We start from the raw sequence: 16,536 nt of genomic DNA on the forward strand, positions 1-16,536 counted from the left end.
GATACCAGGTACCAAAGTTAAATCAAGGTCAGATAAATAATGTAAACACTCCCAATATCCCCTAAAGAAATAGAAACGGTTATCATCTTCCAACCAGTTAAAGCCCAGGACCAGATGGTTTTAGTGCAGAGTTTTATCAGACCTTCAAAGAAGACCTAATACCAATACTCCTCAAACTATTCCATAAAACAGAAAAGAAGGTACTCTACTGAATTCGATCTATCAAACCACAATTACTCTGATACCCAAACCACACAAAGACCTAACAAAGAAAACTTCAGACCAATTTTCCTTATGCATATCGATGCATAAAATTCTTGCAAACTGAATCGAAGAACACATCAAAATGATCATCCATCATGATCAAGTAAGCTTCATCCTAGGGATGCAGGGATGGTTCAATATATGGAAATCCATCAACATAATTCACTATATAAACAAACTCAAAGAAAAAAACCTTATGATCATTTCATTAGATGCTGAGAAAGCATTTGACAAAATCCAACACCCCTTCATGATAAATGTCTTGGAAAGATCAGGACTTCAAGGCCCATGCCTAAACATAGTAAAAGCAATATATAGCAAACCAGTAGCCAACATCAAACTAAATGGAGAGAAACTTGAAGCAATTGCACTAAAATCAGGGACTAGACAAGGCTGTCCACTCTCACCCTACCTATTCATTATTGTACTTCAAGTCGTAGCCAGAGCAATTGGAGAACAAAAGGAGATTAAAGGGATATAAATTGGAAAGGAAAAAGTCACATTATTACTATTTGCAGATGATATGATGGTATACTTAACAAACCCCAAAAATTCCACCAGAGAATTCCTAAACCTGATAAACAACTTCAGCAAAGTGGCTGAATATAAAATTAACTCAAACAAATCAGTGGCCTTCCTCTACACAAAGGATAAACGTGCTGAGAAAGAAACAACCTTCACAATAGTCACAGATAATATAAAAAAACTTGATGGGACTCTAAGAAAGTGAAAGATCTTTATGACAAGAACTTCAAATCTCTGAAGAAAGAAAGAAAAAGATCATCTCAGAAGATGGAAATATCTCTCATGCTTATGGATTGGCAGGATTAATATAGTAAAAATGGCCATCTTGCCTAAAGCAATCTACGGATTCAGTGCAATCCCCATCAAAATTCTAACTCAATTCTTCACAGACCTAGAAGGAGCAATTTGCAAATTCATCTGGAATAACAAAAAACCTAGGATAGCAAAAACTATTCTCAACAATAAAAGAACTTATGATGAAATCATCATCCCAGACCTTAAGCTCTACTACAGAGCAATTATGATCAAAACTGCATGGTATTTGTACAGTGATAGGCAGGCAGATCAATAGAATAGAATTGAAAACCCAGAAATGAACCCACACACTTATGGTCACTTGATTTTCGACAAAAGAGCTCAAACCATCCAGTGGGAAAAGACAGCATTTTCAACAAATGGTGCTCGCTCAACTGGTGGTTAGCATGTAGAAGAATGCAAATTGATCCATGCCTTTCTCCTTGTACAAAGCTCAAGTTCAAGTGGATCAAGGACCTCCACATAAAACTAGGTACATTAAAACTAATAGAAAAGGATGTGATGAAGAGCCTTAAGCACATGGGTACAGGGGAAAATTTCCTGAACAGAACACCAATAGCTTATGCTCTATGATCAAGAATTGACAAATGGGACTTCTTAAAATTACAAACCTTCTGTATAACAAAGGACACTATCCATAGGACAAAACGGCAACCAAGAAATTGGGAGAAGATCTTTACCAATTCTATATCCAATAGAGGGCTAATATGTAATATATACAAAGAACTCAAGAAGTTAGACTCCAGAGAACCAAATAACTGTATTAGAAATGTGTTACAGAGCTAAACAAAGAATTCTCAACTGAGGAGTACCGAATGGCTGAGAAGCACCTAAAGAAATGTTCAACATCCTTAGTCATCAGGGAAATACAAATCAAAACAACCCTGAGATTCCACCTCACACCAGTCAGAATGGCTAAGATCAAAAACTTAGGTGACAGCAGATGCTGGCGAGGTTGTAGAGAAAGAGAAACACTCCTTCATTGGTGGTGGAATTGCAAGCTGGTACAACCACTCTGGAAATCAGTTTGGTGGTTCCTCAGGAAATTGGACATAGTACTACTTGAGTACACAGCTATATCACTCCTGGGCATATACCCAGAAGATGCTCCAACATGTAATAAGGACACATGCTCCACTATGTTCATAGCAGCCTTATTTACAATAGCCAAAAGCTGGAAACAACCCAGATGTCCCTCAACAGAGGAATTGATACAGAAAATGTGGTACATTTACACAAGGGAGTACTACTCAGTGATTATAAGCAATGAATTTGTGAAATTCTTAGGGAGATGGATGGATCTGGAGAATATCATCCTGAGTGAGGTAACCCAATCACAAAAGAACACACATGGTATTCACTCTCTGATGAGTGGATATTAGCCCAGAAGCTCGGAATATCCAAGATACAATCACAAACCACAAGAAACTCAAGAAGAAGGAAGACCAAAGTGTGGATACTTCCATCCTTCTTAGAAGGAGGAACAAAATACCCATGGAAGAAGTTACAGAGACAAAGTATGGAGCAGAGACTAAAGGATGGACAGTCCAATGACTGCTCTACCTGGGAATCCTTCCCATATTCAATCATCAAATCCAGACAGTATTGTGGACACTTCATGTCAGCAAGTTCTGGCTGACAGGAGCCTCATATAGCTGTCTCCTGAAAGACTCTGACAGTGCCTAACTAATACAGTAGAGGCTCACAGCCATCCATTGGACTGGGCACAGGGTCCTCATTGAAGGAGCTAGAGAAAGGACCCAAGGAGCTGAAGGGGTTTGCAGTCCGTTAGGAGGAACTAACTAGTACCCCCAGAGCTCCCAGGGACTAAACCATCAACCTAAGAGTACACAGGGTGGGACTCATGGCTCCAGCTGCATATGTAGCCAAGCATGGCCTAGTCAGTCATCAATGGGAGGAGAGGCCCTTGGTCTTGTGAAGGTTCTATGTCCCAGTGTAGGGGAATGCCAGGGCCAGGAAGTGTGAGAGGGTAGGTTGGTGAGCAGGGGAAGGGGGGAGGGAACAGGGTTTGTTATTTGGAGGAGAAAGTAGAAAATAAGATATCATTCAAAATGTAAATAAAGAAAATATCTAATTAAAAAAACTAGCCTTGGACCCAAAGGAATGGACAAAATGATTCAAGATGGAAAAGACAATGTGACTATTACAGATGATGGTACCTCCCTTCTGAAACAAATTCAGGTATTGCACCCAGCAGCCAGAATGCTGGTGGAACTGTCTAAAGCTCAAGACATAGAAGTAAGGGATGTCTTCATAGTGTATTAGTATACCCAACTTCAAGGTAAATGTGTGAGCTTTGGATCTCCATTGCATGTAGGAGTTTTCCTGAAAAGCCAGAATAGGCAAAATATAGGAACAAATGCCTCCCAAGTGGTTTGTGGCTGTCAGACTGGAGACAGAGGTTAAGTCCCCTCTGAAAACACTGGCTTAGTTCCCCGAGTAGGTATCACACTTGTATGTGTACGCTTGCACAGATCACAACCTAACCTAATGTATATGTGAAATTTGTGTTTAGGTCACTCTATCCAGGGTTGTGGAATCATTTCCTTCTACTCATAGCTTGTTTCCAGTGCAGTTTCCTTCCCAGGATGAAATAGTTCCACAAGCTACTACAAGATTTAGACTAGGAACGTTGGCGCAGCATCTTCCTCTGCACTTTTCCTTGCTCTGAATCACTGCCTTGTGTGTTTTCTATAGTTTTTAGAAATTGGTATATGACTTACTAGGTTTTTGTATCTGTTTTCTTTTGTTTGTTTTGCTACTGTGACTTTGCCTCCCCTGGCACAAAATATAGACCCATTAATATTTTATCAGATTAATCTTTGATGAGTCAGTAACAGTTTGCCACCTGAATTAATGACCAAGGGAACATGGTGGGGTAGGAGCTCTTAGGGGGCTCACCTGACGCCTTCTTTTCTGTTTCTCCTATGATACTCCGTGATAGGGAAAAAGGAAAGGAAGAAAAACATCACCAAAACTGTAAACCAGAAAAGCAAAAAATGAAAAGGTTTTCTATCATAATAATTTTTAAATGTATACAAGAGTTAACAGTGAACCACTATGTACTAGACTCCACAAATATGGGGTACTTTTGCTTTGCCTCTGCATGTGTGCATGTGTGTGTGTTTGTGAGTACATGTGTGTATTTGCAATAAAAATGTATAAACACATTTATATACTTAAAATGTGTATATATTTTTATTTTCAACCACTTTAGAGTGACAGATGTCATGTTAACTAAATTTAGACCCATTTCTTAATAATAGAAATAATCTGTAACATGCATACATGCAAGCACACATGTGTACACATAAATTGTTTTTAAAGAATTGTACATTTTACTTTATATATATATATAAATATACATATTTATAATATACATATTTATATGTACATATATTTTATATATATATATATATATATACACATACATATATGTCACTCTAGGATGCTTAAACAAACTAGCAGTAACTCCTAATATAAACTATCAACTCTCCCAATTTTCCTTGCTGTCCTAAAAGTTTCTGTTTATCTTTCCCTGGTCTCTGCCCATGGATGGCATTTGGCAGTAGCCCTGGTTTCTGCGGTGTAGCAGAGCCCCCTACAGACCTATGTTCTTAAGGCACTGCCCTTCTCACTGTTTGCTTCTGAGAGTTGCCAGAATTCTGGGCTCTTCTGTGCTTGGTATGATTTGACTCATTTCTTTGTTACTTTTTAATTTCTATAAACTAAGTTAGGTTTATTTGTTTAAATTCAGACTAAACAATTACTAAATCTATTTCATAGATTATTACCTATTGTTGCAATTTTGTTTGTAGCCTCTCTGGTTTAGTAGTACTAATTCTTTGGGTGGTGATCCCAATGTATCAAAGGAAGCTTTTTTGTGTGTTGTAAAATGCTGATTTTTTTTTAACTTCACCACTGCTTCCAATAGCTTGCTGTCATTCTTCTAAAAGTAAGCTCTTGTCCTCCTCTGCACAGTCCTCTCTGGCTTAAACAGTTGAACAGTCTCCTGAATCTGGATTTCTCTGTTTTTGTTATGTGTTAGTTTGTTATAACTAATTCTTCTGAGCAGAAGGGCTCCAGGGGTTATTTTTCGCCTTCCTACCCTTTCTTCTCTTGTTTGAAGTATCACTATGAAATATTAGGGTTTTATTTATCCAAGTTCTATTAATTAGCGTGATTATTTATTCCCAAGCACAGTTGTCCCAGAATTGGTTAACGAGTCCCTTCAAGCCCACCCCCCTATCTCTGGTCTTTGAGATCTTTGTTGCATTAATATAAAAAGACAATTCAAGCTCGCCTTGCATTTTTCTTATTCCAGGATTCCTTCAGCCAATGCATCTTGGCTTCATTTTTTTTTTTTTTTAAGATTTTAATGATTAACCTTTTCTGTTCTCTGGATCTGTATTAGGCAGCTGCTTGGTACAAGATTAAGTTGTGTTCTGTGCATTGGAATAGAGGCTAAGGTGGGTGATGGCAGTGGATTTTGCTGGACCAGAGACTCTTCAGTTGGTCACCATCTCTTTTCGTATTGGAAGTGCTGGGGCGTCTTGTCTGGTCTTTTGTGCCCCACACCTCGGAGGCTTTACTATTTTGGTTCACCTGCCACCCTAATCATTCTACTCAGATGCCTCAGTTTGCTTTTCTGTGTGGTACATTTTCATGTGAAGCCTTTGTGCTATGGAAGATTTCCTGTAGCCACTCCAGCTGACTGGTGCAGTTTATATTTCAGTGTGATCTTACTCAACACAAGTCGATACTGATGTAGTCACTCAGAAGGGCTTCTTTCTTCAGTAGAGGCTGTGCTAACTGGTGGCTTTGCTCAGCTTTTAAATGGTAGTTGCATACACTACAGCATGCCCATTTGTTTCATGGTTTGGTGAACCTTTTCTCTGGTTTGATCTTCCATTACTAGTACATTATTTTCTGATCAAGATTCAGTTAAATAAGTAGTTTCCCCCTTCAGTGAGAAGAATTTTAACTACATTTTCCTAAGATCTCTCTCTAGGTGCAGGGTTAAAATCTCATTGTGCTAGGAAAAATTAAATATAGGTTATTCTAAAATCTGATAAAACCAAGAAAGAAATTTTTTTTAAAAAAATCAAAAAATATGAGACTATATGTTTTTATATTCTGTCACCTAGAATGTATTTAAATGCCTATAATTTGTGTCAAATGCTGACATTAACTTATAATCTATGTAATTGCACTTGTTTCTAGAGTAAAATTCATATTCTGTCACCAGACACATACACATATTATACATATTCACATGTTATAAGCATTACTGTATATGGTAGCAGCTAGAATAAAAACTTTTTATATTCATAGTAACTGTCTCCTTGGAACCACACATTCCTATCTCTTGGAGCTTACACACACACACACACACACACACACGCACACACACACACATACACACACACACACACAAAAGTCAAAAATGTAAAACCATAGAAATACAGCATAGATTGATAATAGAAACTATTAGCTTATTTATACCACTGCTCTTGTTCTGTTGTTGTTGTTTCAAACACTAAGTGTTCAGCAAGCTCTTGAAATTAATGTTATTCTATAAGCTTAGTGACCTGGCCTTTCACTGTGAGCCAGTACTCTCCTGTAAGCCATCTTGGGCTCATTTTTGTTAAAGGTTAATAACCAGAATAATGAAGCAGGTAGCTATTTATGCAATTGTGATTGACAAAAGTTATTAGAATAGGAATCTGCCTAGAAGCAATGATTAGGTTATGAAAATGTTAAGGAATATTGAATCTAGTTACAACTTCTGACATTTAAGAAATATTATCCTTACTCTTAATCATGATGATCTTTGTAGAAGTGTATGTATAGAATAATCCCATTGGACAGTAGTCCTTATGCCAACAGCATACCTAAATAAGTGCTGAGAGGGAGATTCAGAGATAATTAGAGTGAAAGGGAACCTAAGAGAAAAGAGTTACATTAAGAAGCTCGGACAGGCCTACCTGTGTCCCAGGTGCCTGACCTATGAAGTTGAACCTTTCTGATCTAGTGCTTTCAGCTTGAGAATTCTTCACATGCTAGGATCTGTGAAGAAGGGCACCCCGAGCTAGGTTACCATGTTCTCTATACCAGAAATGAGATATATATGAAAAAAAAATTCTGTTGACATTATTGGTAAAATATTGATGTGATTATTGATATGCAAAACAAAAAAAACAAAAGTCTTGTTCCAAAGTAGCAGCAGATGAACGTATCTGTTAGACTGGAAGGTTCCACTTGAGCACATCCATGTTAAACTTTGGCTGAGGCTGTCCCACTGGATGCAGAGTCCTTCTTTGTGCTTTTGAGTTGCCTTCTCTGATCGCAGTTGTGGTTACCATCTTTTATTTTTTGGTCATCCAAGTATTTCTTTTGGAAATTGCCTCAGAACCTTTGCCAGTTTTTAAAATTAGATTAGTATTATTTACTGTTGAATTGTATGATCTGTTTATATATTCTGAATATTGATGCTCTATCTCATAAATGATTTCAGAGTATTTCAATTTAGGATTTTTTTTCTTTGCAATTTCTCAATCCTGTATCTCAAAGATGCACTTGTATGATTCCTTTTGAGAGTTTTAGAGTTTTAACTCTTATATTATTGACTTCTTCTCTTTTTAATTTTCTTTCCTTTTCCTTTGGATGTATTGCCCCAGTCCGACCTTGAACTCATGATTGTCAACATCATGTTTGAACCTCCTGAATGCTGGGGTTGCAGGCATGTGCTCTATACCCTGCTTCACTTTGCTTGTTTACATAATGTGATGGGGTTTCTCTGTAAGGCTCTGCAAAGAAACTAAGAGAAATATCTCTTAGGGTATCACTGGGGTGATCAGGAGTACTTCCTTTATTCTCATCATTGCTTCAGAATTGGACCCATGAACTATTTTTATCTGATGATTCCATATCACCTACTCTGGCCATATAGTACTGTATTTTTCTGTGTTTTGTTTATATCTGTATGTGAATCGGTTGTTTCCCTTAATTTGCATTCTCACCTCTTCAGCTACAGTATAGAGAATGCCAAGAACTTCTAAGTCTCTACCAGAAGTACCTATCAGAGCAGCAAGAGAAGCTTACCATGTCCCTCTCAGAGCTTGGAGCTGCTAGAGAGCAGGAGCAGCAGGTAAATTGCCTCTTTTGATCCAAAAGTGTCATTTTCCTTTTACGTAGACAGTCACATGAGTTGCATGTTGTTTTAAATTTATACATATCTCATGGCTTCCATGTCTGTGGCCTTCCTCTTTCCTTGCCTGTTCATAAAAGGAACTTGAAGTAGGAGGTGGTTACTAGGGACTTTTGATTGGGTAAGAATGTGCACTGACCTGTTACTTAATAAAGATCCACCAGCCCTTTGTTAAGCATGGGTGTTTGGTGTCCTTTTGGAAAATATTAATGGAAATTTTTTTATTCTAGTTCTTAGAATAATAAATTATTTGGTGACTTCTGTATAAGCTTCTATGTATAAGTTACTACCTATCATCAAGTGATGAGTAGTGAGAACATCACCTTTTATGATGTAAAAACAAGCATGAGAGTTACACATTTAGTGTAGCTAGCACTGATATTTGATGTCTTTGTTCTTATAGAATAAAATCTTCAAATGATTAGAGATAACCTTTATCTTAATAGAAAAGACCATGTCATTTAACATCATTCACACTGAGCATGAAAAATACAGATAAGTACATGTGGAGTACACATGATAATTTTCAGATTATGAAAATCAGTGAAATGAAGCAGTCACAGAGCACGTCCTCCATCCATGCTCCCCAAATAGTATCAAGACTCCAAAGGTCAAACTTGAGGATTCCTTGCAAATTGTCTAAAGAACATTACTATTTAGCCTGGACACAACTGCTTTAGATGGGCTAAGAGTTTTGCTAATGGAATCCTAGTTTTGAACCTAAAATTGGCACATATGGGAAAGTAAAAAAACCAAACCAAAACAAAACAAAAAACAAAGAACCTAATAATATTAATATCATCATAATGTGATTTAGCTGAGATCTTTAACATAGACCATCAAATTATTAATGGCTTACTGATATTTCAATTTGGAATGTTATCACTTGTTCTGTTTTTTGAAAGCTAGGTTGTACAGTGGCCATAGAGGAATGTTGCAGCTGATGTTGATTGTTTCTGTACATGTCTTTACTAATCCAAAAAGAAGTTGACAACTCTGTGTTTGCCTCCAGCCAGAGTGCGTGTGAAGATCAGGTTCACCCTCATGCTTCTGCTCTGCCCATGGCAGGACACAGTTGAGGGAGACAACACAGAAGCAAAGACAACTTAAGAAGGGGCTATGGAGGAGACAGGGAGCCTTTCATCTAACAAAACTAGGAGAGCCTTAAAACTGTAGGAGAATAGACATGGTTATTAAAGTAAAAGGAAGCAAGTGCCACAACACTGGCAGGGAAAAAAATGTTAATGCTGAAAGGGAGTCTCTAAGAACAGCTGGAAGAGACCAAGCAAAACTTAGTAATAATTAACACTGCCACACTTAACTTGAATCTTAAGAGGTGCAACTAACCGAGAAACTAGAAGGAAAATGTCAGCCAAGTCTATGGAGAGAATGTGCTCTCAAAAGAAGATACCTGTGGAGTAGGTAGAACACTTGCCTAGCATGTGTGAGGAGTTAGGTTTTATTTCCAGCTCCAAAACAAACAAACAAAAAAACCAAAAAGATATATATCTCTTGTTTATTTTCACCTAATCCAGAGAGCTTTTTGAAATATATATTTCATTTTTAATCATCTGTATATGTGTGTATCTGTGTGTCTGTGACTGCATGTGGTATACGCACCTATCTGTTGCCATATCCCCAGGATTTGGAGTTACAAGTCTTTGTAAGCTATCCCAGGTCTGTGCTGGGAACTGTACTCAGTCTTCTGCAAGAGTAGCAAATGCGCCGGGCAGTGGTGGCACACCCCTCTAATCCCAGCACTTGGGAGCAGAGGCAGGCAGATTTCTGAGTTTGAGGCCAGCCTGGTCTACAGAGTGAGTTCCAGAACAACCAGGGCTACACAGAGAAACCCTGTCTCAAACAAAACAAAACAAAACAAAACAAAACAAAAGAGTAGCAAATGCTCCAGACTTCTGAGACATCTCTCTGTGTTGTGGGAAATATTAAAAACAAAACAAACAAACAAAAAAACCCACTGCCTCTCTGTGGGATCAGACCACGCTCCGTGATCCAGCCATGGACCACCAACTCTCTGGAGCTGGTCCTCCCCCCCCACCCCACCCCCCGGATGCCCAATTGCTGTGGACTCAGCTCTCATTCCCTTATCCCTGGCTCCACTACTACTTCCTCAGCCATAAACCCATGTAGTCAGAGATCCCACATTCCAGTAACTAAATCGAAACGCCATACCCAGTAACCAGACACCAATACAATAATTTCAAAGCCAATTGATAATGATAAAAGCTTTATTGCAACATTTCTAACCTTGTGAAATCATAGCTACTTGTGGCTGGAAAACGCCATGTGTGTGCATGTCAGCAGCCATCTTCCTTGTACTCTTCTACTCTGAGAGGCTCTGTCTCTGCAACTCTTAGTGCTGCCTCCCTTTTCTCTGTCCAATTACAGGCCTCCTCTGAACTAATGTAATTGGACCAGGAAACTCCTGAGACATCTCCAGACCTTAGAATTCTTTTAAACCATGTATGTTTTCAGCAAGTACTTGATGATCAGGTTCTAAAATGTCTTCATAAAACATAAAAATGAAGGTGTGACTTAAAGGTGACTTCTAGGCTCTGCTGTTTGACTTTAGAAAGGGAAAATGAGTTCCTTTTTTATTAAAGAAGAAGTAGAGTGTAATTACAAACAAATAAGAAAGATGCCGTGCAGATATGAGCACAGACTAGTTGTGAAAACATTAAGAATACACTAAACTTCATAGTGAGTAATGGTAAAAGAGGAGTCAGACCAAAGTTGACCTTGTGAAGGGTTACTAGGCCATGAATCCATAAAGACAATAGTGAAAGGAAGAGTTTTAAAGGAGAATTGGGGGTAGGGGCAAATAAGATACATAGATCAAGGCTAAAGAGACAGCTCAGTAATTAACAGCAAATACTGTTCTTACAGAGGAACTGAATTGAGTTCCCAGTGCCTACCTCATAGTCATCTATAATTCTGTTCCAGGAAGATCCAATATCTGTGGCCTTCACAGGCACCCACATTCAAACACACACACACACACACACACACACACACACACACACACACATACATACGCACATACACAGGCACCCACACTCACATGCACATATACACACACATACTCAAACACACATACATGCACACACATATATACATACACACATACATAGGCACCCACACTCACAGGCCCATAGCATATGCACACACAGTCACACACATACATGCACACACACACACACACACACACACACACACACACACACACACAAACACATATACTCTCACACCCAAAGTTTAAAAGTAAAATAATTCTAAAAAGGGAACACTCATGCCATGGAAGATGGGAAGACTACTTGGGGGAGGGAATAGAGTATCAGAATGGGGCATGGGTAAGAGCAGTAGAGAAGAGGATTAATGAAAACAAAGTGTACATGAAAACTCCATGATGAAATTCACTGCTTCATAGATTACTCTTAGAAAGCTAATTAAAGTATCATCTAGATGAAGGAACTTTATTCCAAATTTAAAAGGTGTTATAAGGACCAGAGGTAAAAACACAACTAGGAATAATTTAATGGCTTTAGTATATTGAGGCAAACACTGGATCTTACCTAATCAATAAATATATAACTATTGCTGAAAAAATAGAGACCACTCCATCTCCTAAGAAAAATCTTTTTAAAAAGAAATTATACCCTGTAGTAGTTTAATGGAAGTGAGCCTACTTAACTTGAGTCATGTATTATTCTCTTTTATTGTTGTGATAAATACCTGGCAAAAGTAGTCAAGAAAACAGGTGTGGGGGGTGTTTTTTGACTTGGTCTGAGAGCCATGGCCAGGAGCAGAGGTGGCCAGAACATGAGGTGGCTGAATCCTGGTGCTCAGCTCACTTTCTCCTCTTTACTTAGTCCAGGAACCCATCCCATGGAATGCTGCCCTCCTTCCTGTCTACAGACTGAACCTTCCTACCTCAGTCCAGTCTAGCTCCCTCACAGAGATGGCAGAGGTTTGCTTCTGTGCTCCCTCGAAATCCCACAGAACTGTCAAACAGCACTAACTATCCCAAGTTATAAAGTCAAGCTTATATAATATATAACATTATATATAATATGTAGCATATTATATATATATACATATACATATACATACACACACACACACACACACATACACTCTTCATCCATTTGACAGATACTGATTAATGGTCAAATCTCAGACTGCTACTTCAATGTGCTTATGCCTAAGATGCTCTGAGGTAATTGAAAGGGAAAGCTTACAGTGGGCTATTGTAAGAACTTAATTGTGTTTGAAGTTTCTTTCCTATTTGAAATATAATGTGTAAAAGTAAAAACAATTTTAAAAACATCATCTTTGGGAACAAAAAGCTTTATAATACATATAACCAGCAGCAGTAACTACAGTGGGTAGGCTTGAATGTATTTTTTTTTAAGAATCATAATATTTGTATTAATCCTTCAAGAAATTCTTAAATTTTTTCCTCTTTCAATACATTGATTTTATTTCCTTAGTATATATACCCAAAATTTGTCAAATATTGAAATAGCTACAAGTATTAGTTTTTCTGATTATGATTACATGGGCTATTTAGAATCATTTTTATGGTTTCATATAAATATTAGGATGGCTTTTCATTCTCTACTTTTCCCTCATAACTCCTAACAGATTCACCTCTACCCCTTGCAAACTCATGGTCTATTTTATTTTAATAGCCCCTAAGTCCAGTTTGTGCTACCTGTTGTTTATGGGTGTAGGGCCACTCAGTGGAGCACAACTGGCTTAGCAGCAGACAAACTCTTAAAGAGAACTCACTCCCTTCCCCAGAAGCTATAGCTCCTCAGTTAGGGGTGGGGGCTCATGAACCCCTCCCCACTCCATGGAGCCTTGCGAAGCCCCGTTGAAGAGAACTCTACAGCATACTCCATAGATCCTTATTCAGCCATGTTCACAGCTGCTCTAATCACCATACCTAGCAAATGAAAATAACCTAAATGTCCTTCAACAGACAAATAGATAATGAAAATGTGGTACCTATGCATCATGGACACCTCTCAGCTGTAAAGAGAAATAATCATGAACTTTGCAGGTAAGTGGACAGAACTAGAAAAAAACATCATCCTGTGTGATGTATATCCGAGACCCAAAAAGATAGATGTTCCATGTCCTCTCCCATTAGAGGTTCCTGGCTCCAAAGGTTCCAATGTGAGTGAAAACCCTGAAGTTTGTAGGAATCAGGAAACTTAAAAAGCGACTGTTGCTGGTGTAGGGGAATTGGGGAGCAATAAAGAAGGGGTCTGATAGCAGAAATATGAACCACAAGGGCTATAATTAAGTTAGATAAATACCAAGGAGGAATGATGGTAAAAACAGTATGGATGTCTGAAAGAGCTGTAAAGAATCACCCTATATATCTGAAAATATGATAATTCACATAAGTTAATGTGTAAGAGTACCTATAGAGTTTAAATGATACCTTTTCACCTGTGCTGACAGTGATCTCTCTAAGAGCCAGAGGTCATCCAACAAAAACCCCAGTCCCAGGCATGAGAAGCCCTCTTTTGAGTTGCTTGGGATTGTCCAAGAGACTTTTACATAGCTTTCAAATAAAAAGTCACCTCCATCTAAAACATACCATCTGCTGAAAGTTTCCAACAACTCTCCCCATTGGAGGCCACACCCTCCTTTCATTTGCTGTTAGGACCAATATTCCTTCTCTGAGCTGATACCAATCCAGCCTAATCCTGAGTTAGCATCCTGTATTTAATGTCCTGTGTTGTTCACAGTCAGGAGAGCTCATTACGTCCAGGCCAGTACTAGATGCTTCATATCTTCTCTCCACCATCTCTCCCAGTTTTTAAATATCTGTTTTTTCCTATTGTTTTCCAACCATGTCTGTACTGCAAAATTCACAAACTTTGTCAAAGCTCTGATTTTGTTTTTACAGTTCTCAAAAAGCCTTTTTAATGACAAGTAATTACTGATTATAAAGTAAATCGACTGCTCTGAAAATTGTATGTATGATAAAACTGCCTTTTTGTATTTTCACTCAAGACTCCAGCAGGATAACAATTCTTTGTACTCTTCCAGAGGTCTGAATCAGTAAATACTTCAGATAAATGCACCTTTGTGTTGCTGTAGGGAGATAGCTCAGTCTGTAAAGTGTTTGCTATTCAAGCATGAAGACCCAAGACTTCAGGACCTGGAGAAAAGCCTAGGTATGTTAGCATGTGCTTGTAATTCTGATGCTGAGGAGGTAGGGACAGGAGACTCTGGGACTCTGGGACCACTCAGCCTGTAGAAGGCCATCTCAAAATAAGGTTGGCAACCCATGAGGAATAGGAGTAGCACCTGAAGTTGGCCTATCAGTCATATGTTTGTAAGTAGACACAGACACACAGTCTCTCTCTCTCTCTCTCTCTCTCTCTCTCTCTCTCTCTCTCTCTCTCTCTCTCTCTCTCTCTCACACACACACACACACACACACACACACACACACACACAGAGAGAGAGAGAGAGAGAGAGAGAGAGAGAGAGAGAGAGAGAGAAAGAGAAAGAATCTTTTTGAGGGTATAAAAAAGTTTTCCTTGTGCTAGTGTGTTCAATGAAATTAACTTTGCATTCTTGTGGATATCCTGTAGAATCTCAATTAAACAGCTTATTTAGAGCACAGGAAATGTTATTGTGCTTAGAAGGGATTGGTCAGAGTGACAGTCATTGCTGGTGTTCATTGATTATTTCTTTCTGCCGTTTGCTGTTAGCAGCTCTCATTTGTATGATGCCAGTAGTCTGTACTGTTGCCTCTTAACACGTGCTGAAATGGCTTTCATTAGCTTAGACAACTGCTCCAATGTTACATTTATATTAGGCACACTTTTCAAAACCTATCTGACTTATTCTTTTTCACTTTTCAACTTTTTAGACTCTTACTTATTTTAATAATGGTAGCAGTAACAATGACAGGTTGTGCTTACACAGCATTTACTCTAGACCAAATACTATTTTAAGCTCCGTATGTACATTGACATGTTTAATTCTCAGCTTAACTTTATAAAGTAGGCATCATTATTACCCTCGACTGGGAAGGTCAGAGAGATTATAACTTGCCCAGAGTCAATTACTTACAGTTGTAAGAAGTGGACCAGGACTCTAACAATGGCAGGGTTATTACGAGAGCAGATAAGAATATTTATATTTGTCTTAGGTGCTTGCAGCAGTTTTTCAAAATGCTTTAAACTTAAAAAAAAAAAAAGGTAACAAGCTGTTTGGGTTCTTCTTCTTTGCAGCTCTGAGATAGTATTGAAAAACTGAACTTCTTGTGACAGCTTAGGCTTTCTGGTACTAGTCAAGAAAGGAATGGGCTGTGGGTAGCGGGAAGGAGAGAAGAATACTCCATCTTCATAATCTTCTTCCTATCATCAACACCTCTGGATAAGGAAAGAAAGAAAGGAATGTTATCTGAAGTATCCATTTTATTTTGCTATATTCTTTGTGTTGCTTTTAATTCTAGAATGTAAAATTTATTTCACCTAGTTTTCACTATATAATTAGGCAAAAGGTCACGAGGATTATCTTGGCATGGTTTTTGCATAGTATTTCCTGTGTGTGAATTAAACATTTGGACCTGTTGGAACTCTTGTATCTAACTTGACATATGCACAATAAATTTTCCTTTTAGTCTATTCTAATACCACAAGACCTAGAAGTTCAATAAAGCCATTCTGGAATACCAAAATCATGCTTTTTTCTTGTATTAAACTCCTTATATTTTATTAGCTTACCCCTCTTTTTCTCCCCCAAAAAACTGATGGTAAAAGAAATAATAGTGGGGGAGCATTAGAGGACACACTGTCATCCAGAATGGCCAATGACAGTCAGATTTCATTATTTCAGACCCTTTGCTGTGAGTTATTCTTTTGTATTTTGATATGTTTGTGATTTCAACACATGATGTAGAAAGAAATTCATTAACTGTGTTCCTTTTTTTATATTTTAAAATAAACTTTATTAGTTTAATAAAAAATGAAAATAAAAAAAAAGTCAATAACAAAAAATAGGCTATCATCTTGAGGAGGAGGGGCATGTACAGGCTTTGAGGAATTTTCTTTTCATCCTGTGTAGCTAGCACTTGGATCTTTGTTTGTTTTTTTTTTATTAGATATTTTCTTTATTTACATGTCATATGATTTCTCCTTTCCCAGTTTCCC

The 16,536-nt window shown here is 38.0% G+C and overlaps 1 protein-coding gene across 3 annotated transcripts in view; it reads left to right on the forward strand.

Annotated features, from left to right (window-relative positions):
• The window catches only part of Kiaa1328 (KIAA1328 ortholog), a 290,749-nt gene that overhangs the window by 89,000 nt on the left and 185,213 nt on the right, over positions 1 to 16,536 (forward strand). For all 3 annotated transcript variants that reach the window (XM_031365156.1, XM_031365157.1, XM_031365158.1), the window contains one exon: positions 8,148 to 8,275. In XM_031365156.1, the coding sequence (XP_031221016.1) occupies positions 8,148 to 8,275 (128 nt within the window). The remainder of the gene's footprint in view (positions 1 to 8,147; positions 8,276 to 16,536) is intronic.

Source organism: Mastomys coucha, unplaced genomic scaffold, assembly GCF_008632895.1.
Source record: "Mastomys coucha isolate ucsf_1 unplaced genomic scaffold, UCSF_Mcou_1 pScaffold13, whole genome shotgun sequence".
Classification (NCBI taxonomy): Eukaryota; Metazoa; Chordata; class Mammalia; order Rodentia; family Muridae; genus Mastomys; species Mastomys coucha.